Source organism: Triticum urartu, unplaced genomic scaffold (genome assembly GCF_003073215.2).
Source record: "Triticum urartu cultivar G1812 unplaced genomic scaffold, Tu2.1 TuUngrouped_contig_9221, whole genome shotgun sequence".
NCBI lineage: Eukaryota > Viridiplantae > Streptophyta > Magnoliopsida > Poales > Poaceae > Triticum > Triticum urartu.
Window position 1 is genome coordinate 1,505 of NW_024120244.1, and position 8,771 is coordinate 10,275.

The 8,771-nt window shown below is 40.2% G+C and overlaps 1 protein-coding gene and 1 non-coding gene across 2 annotated transcripts; one reads left to right on the top strand and one right to left on the bottom strand.

The window, feature by feature from the left end:
* Positions 1 to 681: 681 nt before the first annotated feature.
* On the top strand, positions 682 to 7,425 carry LOC125532146 (alpha-glucosidase 2-like; the record flags this gene model as incomplete). The annotated part of the gene is given in 17 exon segments (XM_048696305.1): positions 682 to 777; positions 1,002 to 1,170; positions 1,253 to 1,392; positions 1,481 to 1,567; positions 1,665 to 1,850; positions 2,323 to 2,490; positions 2,969 to 3,089; positions 3,517 to 3,586; positions 3,829 to 3,916; positions 4,004 to 4,124; positions 4,421 to 4,614; positions 4,696 to 4,804; positions 4,908 to 5,063; positions 5,752 to 5,854; positions 5,988 to 6,164; positions 6,690 to 6,835; positions 6,977 to 7,425. Coding segments are annotated over 17 exon segments (2,322 nt in total), but the record flags the coding sequence as incomplete, so codon positions are not given.
* Positions 7,426 to 7,542: 117 nt separating this feature from the next.
* On the bottom strand, positions 7,543 to 7,737 carry LOC125532147. Its single transcript, XR_007293784.1, has one exon. It is a non-coding gene; the product is annotated as a U2 spliceosomal RNA (small nuclear RNA).
* Positions 7,738 to 8,771: the final 1,034 nt, after the last annotated feature.

Sequence of the window (8,771 nt, forward strand, 5' to 3'; positions counted from 1 at the left end):
TTAAAAGGGATTGCAAAGGGATAATTTGGTATGTAAAAAACAGGATTTAATCCCTCCTACAAATACTAATTAGTAAAATAATAAGGGCCAACACATAGAGTGAGGAGTAAATCCAGAAGACAGAAACCATAGACTAAAGCACATTACTAATAATGCCCTTAACAGAGAGTAGACCATAATGTTGGAAACCTTTTTTCACGTCTTAGGCATGTTGATGTTTTGTAACTCTTTTGTTTCAAGAGCTATATTCATAAGTATTCTATCTGAATGCAACCTGAGGATTAAGATTATGTAGTGTTACCATTCAAAAAAATGTAGTGTTGATATTTTTCATGCTGATACTTGTTACTTATTACTATGATAATTGATTAATTTTCCATTAGCTTTTCATAAAGGTCTCCTGATTCATAAGTGCTCTCTCAACTCTGAGGCTGAAGACTATGTCGTGTTGATATTTTCCTGTTGATACTTAGTTACTTATTACTATGATAATTGATTAATTTTCCATTAGCTTTTCATAAAGGTCTCCTGATTCATAAGTGCTCTCTCAACTCTGATGCTGAAGACTATGTAGTGTTGATATTTTCCTGTTGATACTTTGTTACTTATTACTTCCAGAGGAGGCTTAAAAATATGCTAGTGATGATATTTCACTGTTGTACTTACCTAGTCCTTTCACAGGTTATTAGAACATTTAGAGAGAAAGGCATTCCTTGTGATGTGGTTTGGATGGATATTGACTACATGGATGGTTTTAGATGCTTCACATTTGACAATGTAAGTACTTTTCTACGATAGTTGCTACATGGAAGTAGCATGCTTAAAATGTATATTGCTTCATAATGTCATATAGAGCCTCCCTTTTTTCCAGACTATTATTGTCTACTAAAAAAATCCGTCTATTTTAGACAAATTCTATAGTCTATATAAGTGTCATTCTAAGTGCATCGAGACAAGTTTCCTCCATGACAATGATTTTGTCTGAACTTGATATGTTCCAGAACCATTTCCCTGATCCAAAATCTATGGTTGATGATCTACATTCCATCGGTTGTAAATCAATCTGGATGCTTGACCCGGGAATAAAGGAAGAGAAGGGTTACTTTGTGTATGAAAGTGGTTCAGAAAATGATGTGTGGATTAAAAAGGCAGATGGTAGCCCATTCATTGGTATGTTTCACTGACTTAAATGAGCCCCTTGTCATCTTACTGATTTTACCAGTGGAACATGCCTAATGTCCTATAATTCCAGGGGAAGTATGGCCTGGTGACTGTGTTTTCCCGGATTTCACCAGTGAAAGAATCCGCACATGGTGGGCTAGATTAGTAAGGGATTTCATCTCCAACGGCGTTGATGGAATATGGAATGATATGAATGAGCCTGCTATGACAGTATATGCTCTTATCACAATTCATTTGTTCTGTGCCATCTTATTTTATATTTCCGTATGCAAATGGAAGTGATGGTGTCAACGTGCAGACTACTACTAAAACAATGCCTGAGAGCAATATACATAGAGGAGATGCTGATATTGGTGGTGTCCAGAATCATTCTTACTATCATAATGTAATGTCTCTATCGCTTTGGCAATAAAAAGAAACTGGCAATGGAACAGAAACAAGTTTTTCATATGTGATCATGCTTTAATGCTTATGATTTTCAGGTTTATGGAATGCTGATGGCAAGATCTACTTATGAAGGAATGGTGATGTCCAATACAGAAAAGCGACCATTCGTTCTTACACGAGCTGGTTTTATAGGAAGCCAAAGATATGCTGCAACATGGACTGGTGATAATCTCTCGAATTGGGAGCATTTGCACATGAGTCTATCAATGGTTCTTCAGTTGGTATGTAAATTATTTCTTCAAGTCCAAGATAGCCAACCCCCCTCCCTCTCCTCCCTGAAATGTATCAAGCACCAAGTCATTTACTTTGTACTAAATCAGTGACAGTTAGTATGGATCAGAGGGAGTACCATTTTTTACCCAATTCATCTTAAAACATAAGTGTATTCAATTGTTTGAATCCATTAATCCTGTGATTTGATTGTACCGTGATCACAACCTTGTGATCTTAAAGCAACGTTCTTGATCGCATTACTCCTGTGGACCATTGGTACCTGTATTAGTTACAAGTTTATGTTGTTCTTTAAATTTTACTTCCATTGCAACTCTGCAAGCTTGTTTCTTGTTTCTGATTACTTCAAGCAAATCATTCTCAATATGTTGACATCAAAAAATTAAAACCATCATATTGTCCATTACTGGGTATGATAATCATACATTTCTAGGAATCAATAATGTGGTTATATCCAATCAGGGTTTGAGTGGTCAGCCACTGTCGGGTCCTGATATTGGTGGGTTTGCTGGAAATGCTACTCCAAGACTTTTTGGAAGATGGATGGGAGTGGGTGCGTTGTTTCCTTTCTCACGTGGCCATTCTGAAGCTGGAACCGTCGATCATGAGCCATGGTCCTTTGGTGAAGAGGTACTGTTTGTGTGTTTCATGTCCCTCATCCACACTGTGTACGCACACAAACAAAACCTAGTTGCAGTCCTAGAAGCTTCATTGTCTTTGCTTGTTTCTTATATGCTACATTTTGATACATAAGGTGTTAGTATATCCATTTTTTCTTAGTTTACAAGTCAAATCTACAGGAGAGCTTTCTTGTTCATGAGATAAGCATACATTTCATACAACATTTCCTCCATTTCATTATGCAAATCATGTAGCCAGACAAATGATTTATTGTTTATGCACTCTGAGGACAACTCTTTTCCCTTCCTAAAATTTGTTACTACTGTGCATATATTACGAAGAACCCTTTTCATTTAGTATTATATTGTGTTGACGTTTTGCGTAATCTAATTTATTTATACATTAGGATCCTCCAATGCTTTTTAGCGTTGTCAATTTCTTAATAGAGATACCACTGGCTATTTCTAACAGCTAATGCATATTTCAGTGTGAGGAAGTTTGTCGTCTCGCGCTACTAAGACGGTATCGGCTACTGCCACACATCTACACTCTGTTTTATGTTTCACATAAGAAGGGTACTCCAGTTGCTGCGCCACTTTTCTTTGCTGGTAATAATGTCTGTCTTACTATTCACTAAAATATATTGTAGTGGCAGAGACACATAGTCTAAGTTGGCTGTAGATTTTAGGAATAAATGGGATGTAGCAAAACATGTCCGCATCTTTTGTCTTTTCTTGGTGCACATCTATAAAACGAAGATCGGTGGTTGCACTACTATGACAAGGGCATGTTTGGAAGTTGGAACACAGTAATTTCACATAAAGTTTGCCGGAAATAGTGTTGTTCCTATATGAAACCTGCAAAATTCCCATCTAAACAGGCTCTAAGAAATAACAATCATTGAATGTTATGATTCAGGACTAGACAAGGAAAAAGTATTTATGTTCTTCCTTGCTGGTGTGCCAGATAGTAGATAGTCTTCTTTGGATGAATTTTGTTCTGTAATACAAAATCTTGTTCATTACTTTGTTGTAGACCCACAAGACACAGAACTGAGGAAAATCGAGACTTCGTTTCTCCTGGGGCCACTTTTAGTTTGTGTAAGGTAATGGTATCACATCAATGAGGCCACAACGTACCTCCTGCTTTGTTATCTTGGAAATGAAGATTTTCTTGTGTGTTAGTAGAATTTTGTGCATAATGCCATTATGTTCTTCACCCTTGACTGAAAAATGTAAATTTTCTGTCATCCCTTTAAACGTAGAGAAATCAATGGCCATAATGATGCACCATCCGTATATTTTTCTACGCTTCTATGTGACATCAAAACTTCCGGTCTTTTGGCAGCACTTTACCTGATAAAGGAGCTCATGAATGTGCACATAAATTACCAAATGGCATTTGGTTACCTTTTGATTTTGGAGATTCCCACCCCGTAAGTTGGTTGGTAAACTTCTATTGTGCTGCCTACAAAGCTATTCTGGAACTAATTTTTATTTATTTATGACTGATGATAATATAGGATCTCCCGGTGTTGTATTTAAGAGGTGGAGCAATACTTCCTGTAGGCCTTCCTATTCAGCATGTTGGCGAAGCAAGTTTAGAGGACAATTTATCACTACTTGTTGCACTGGATGAAAATGGTACGTTTCTGTAACTTTGCCTGAGGTAACTTGGGTTTGTGATCTGTGGTTTATCGCGAGGTGTTTATGTTTAATGTCATTCATAATTATACATCTCCTATACCTTTGTGAAGATCTGACTGTGTTACTATTAGTAATGTGTGATTTAGCAAGTACTCGCATGTGCTCGAACAAATAGAATAACAGAATTCTGCACTGCATTTTTAGCCAGTTTTCTGTGTTGAAGATACTGATTTAAGCATTGTCATATGGTGTGCATACTTTCTGTTCTTCACCATGTATGACTTTTTTTACAGGTAAAGCTGAAGGTGTCTTGTTCGAGGATGCCGGGGATGGATACGGGTTCACACAGGGAGACTATCTGCTGACATATTATGTCGCCGAAGTCCACTCATCTGTGGTTTCTGTGAAAGTTCTGAAAACCGAAGGATCCTGGAAGAGACCAAACCGTAACTTAAACATAAGTATTTTGCTTGGTGGAGGTGCTATGGTATGTATATTTGTTGCATTTTGTTTTTGTCACATTATTTTTTTGCAGTAAGGACTTGATTTATTATTTCTGTGAACTCAGATAAGTTCACGTGGTGTGGATGGCGAAGAGGTACATTGTACGATGCCTTCTGAGTTTGAAGTGTCCAGTTTGGTTGCAACAAGTGAACTTGATCTCAAGGAACGCTTAAGTATGTATCTATGACTATACTAGTTTATATTTGAAGTGCTTACTATAACTATAGTTCAATTTGACTGAACTTGGCCTGCTTTGGTATCTTGGGATGGTTACAGAGACAATTCGTCCTATACCTGATATGGGTGAGCCATCGGGGCAGGAAGGTGCTGATCTCTCAAAAACACTTATTATTTTGAAGAGTGGGGACTGGTTTCTTAAGATTGTACCATGGATTGGCGGCCGCATTATTTCGATGACTCATCTTCCTTCTGGTATGCTTCTTTGGTGCTATATGATCAATGGACTTCTATTATTTTGAGATGTCTGTGTATCAACAGTAGTAAGATATGTTGTTTGCTAAATAGAGAATTTCAAGGCAGTCTCTATTCTTGGAACTGTTGTTAACATGCCAGTACATGAGGTGCAACATGGTTTTGAAATTTCTTAGTTGCTTTATAATTTGAGTAATGTGGATGCAGTTCGTCTATTTGCTTCATTGGTTGTGTGTATATATATATACAAATTCAAAATTCAAATTTCATCAAAATTCATATCTTTACGTTTCAAAAAATTCTGAAAAAAAACACAGATATACATGAAGGCATAACACACATGTGTGCAAAATTTCAGGGCAAAATAAGTTGAAATGAGAGCTGTGCAAAAAAGACAAATCTGGGGCTGTTTAACACATGATACTATTCATTCTCTCAGGCCATGAATTTGTCTTTTTTGTACAGGTCGCAATTCAAGGTATTTCATCATGAATTTTTACACACTTGTGGGTTACATCCTTACATATACGCATATTTTTTTCAGAATTTTTTGAAACATAAAAATTTGAATTTGAATTTTTCAAAAATAAAAGGCTCCATGGAGCTCGGCCTCCAAAACGCCATTCTCATAATTATTTTCTTATTAACTTAAATATCACATGTACTTGATCTCTGGCTCTCTCTCTAGATTCCCAGTGGTTGCATAGCAGGATTGAAATCCATGGTTATGAGGAGTACAGTGGGACTGAATATAGGTCTGCTGGCTGCACAGAAGAGTACAAGATGGTCAGGTAACATAAATCATCATCGTATACCGATTTCTATTTTTCGTTTTTTTATTGATATGTTTCGGCCTGTCAAGTGAGTAGTTTGTCTGGAGTTCTAGTTTTAGCCACAACAGTAACTGTTGATAGAAATGTGCAGGGGGCATCTGGAGCAATCATGCGTGGAGGAATCCAAAGTTTGCCTGGAAGGAGATATTGGGGGTGGACTGGTTCTTCAGCGCCACATATCTATTCTGACGGACAATCCCAAGATTGTCCAGATTGACTCTAGCATTGAAGCAAGAAGTGTTGGGCCTGGCTCTGGTGGATTCTCAAGGTGAGTGCTAGCAATTCAGATTTTGGTCAGGGGACAGAGTGATATCCTGCGCATCCACCTGTGAAAGTAACCTGAACCAAACCATCGTAGCAAAATGGCAGCTTGTCAAAAGATATGAGATTGTCTCATCGTCTTGATCACATAAGAGGCAAGCATGGTTGGATGGACACTTAGCCCAGTGGCTGGAGCGCAGCTATGCCTCCTGGCCGGCCTGGGTTTCGAACCCTGATTCCTCGCATCTTCTATCTTCCACTTTTGAACCTAACAGTATTTGAGAAAAAAAAACTTTTGAACCTGAACAGTTTCTAGATCGATCATGATTTATGATTTGAAGCACAGTAACATGCCATTAAAATAAAACGGTAACATCTCGAGTCGGGGCTAATGTCTTTCTTTTTTTTTTGCGGGTGAGTCGGGGCTAATGTCAACATGCTTTGTCCGATAGTAAGGCTCACTGAAATGCTTAAGACTTCTTCTGCCAGCCCTAATCATGACTGATCGATGTATATGTTTTCTCCTCTGAAGGTTGGTCTGTTTGCGAGTCCGTCCCACCTTTACGCTTCTACACCCAACTGAGGTAGTTGTTGCTTTCACGGCCATCGATGGTTCAAAACAAGAGATCTCTTTAGATTCCGGAGAAGTGACACTGGAGGGAGGCCTCCGACCGAACGGTAAATATGTGGCACTCTGCACAATGTTTCGAGTTTCTTGTTGCCTGACCAGCATCTTTTGGCTTGCCATCCTGGACATTTGTAACGTTTATGCTGATTCTTTAATCCACTCTCCGATCTTCTGGCAAACTCATTGATCAGGGGAGTGGACGCTGGTGGACAAGTGTTCAGGGCTGAGCATGGTAAACCGTTTCGATCACCGTCAGGTTAGCAAATGTTTGGTGCATTGGGGAACTAGTGATCTGAACATGGAGCTCTGGTCTGATGAGAGACCAGTTTCGAAAGACACGCCGTTGAGGATCTGCCACCGGTATGAGGTGACACAAACATGAAACTCATTCCTAGGTACTCCCTCCAAAGTAGTGATCTAAACGCTCTTATATTTCTTTAGAGAGGGAGTATAATGTAACAAGTGCTTTTAAAACTTGTGTGTCCGCTTATCGTGTTTAGTTCCCGATGACTTGTATGTAAATAATGTCATGACTGCTACTGCACATCTCTGGGATTGTTGGCCTCATTATTAGTTAAGCCATGGTCAGAATCTCTCCGAGATCTACGTTTTACAAAGTACAAACTCTGCTTTTCCTATATTACAGAGTAAGCTAAGCAGCGTCCAGGCCTACAGCTAGTTGAGAGAAAAGGTGATTCTGTATTAGCTGCAACAAGTGAATTTTGGGATGACATTTAAACTTTCAAATTAGTTTTGGTTAGGGTGCACCAACCTGGGCTGTAGTGCAACGCCCAGGCGACACCTGAGGGCCCTAGTGGCAAGCCACTATGATGGACCCTCCCCACAAAAAATAAATTTAATATCGTTGTGGGTACATGACCCACATATCAGATATTAAACTGATAAGAACAGATACTACACTTAATCTTAGCCAAAAGGCCGAGAAAGGTATGATTTAAAACGTCCCTTCTCCCTCCTCTTATAGCTTCCTCTACCTCTTCTCCGCCCTCGGCCAGCGAGGTGGTACTAAACAAACGAAAGAACGGAGAGAGTCCCTGCTGCGCTCGGGCGACCAGCCAAGCCAGCGCGCGTCGCGTCTCTCGTTCGATTGGGCTTCAGAAGAGACCCGGTAAGAGCACCACGGCAGCATATGCTTGCGCGGCCCAGTATTACCGGTACGTTTTTTTTTCCGCTGTTCGTTTACTCGCTGCGTGGGTGGGACGACGCGTTGGGGATGGCCGACCTCAAAAGTGAACGGACCGAGCCGACGCCCGACAGCACACGAGCCCGTCGCGTTCTCGTTCCTCCTCCGGCTGCTTTCTCTTCTCCGAGTTGCAGCTCGTGGTGATCGATCGAGGTTGACGACAATGTACGGCGTCATGAAGGATCATGCGGTCGCGCTGGTGCAGGAAGACATCGCCGGCGACTACGCGGCCAAGCTCCAGCACTACGTGCACGTGCTCGACTGCTTTGCATTTTGCAAGCGCGCCTCATCTGGCACGTGACCTTCAAGGAACTCTCCAACTAAACATTTACTCGAATATGGAAATCATAAGATGATAAATTGAGAAGCTTTCTTAAGAAAATGCTTAAAGTAAATGCACTGCCAAACCCAGTCACGTTGCTGAGTAGGCTGGGGAGGGAGTGAAGTCTGTTTTAAACCTTCAGCTTGTAGAGCTCGTCGAAAATAAATCCTCACCTTAAAATCCTTGAAATTTGTACCCTGTACTCATGATCCTGGTCTAATCCTGACCCTCTCAATCAGTTTAAACCAATTTGGCACACCAGGAAAAAAGACAATCCCAGTGAGATAACTTTCTACTCTCACTGATTAAGTGGACCCACGCGTCATAATCATCTTCGCGGTGGGAATGGATCAGAAGTGCTCCTGCGCTAGGAATGGATCGAAAGCGCTCCTGTATGTGCATGCGTACATGTACGCGTCTAGCCGGCGGCCAGAATCGGAGCAACTTGCTGCGTTGAGCA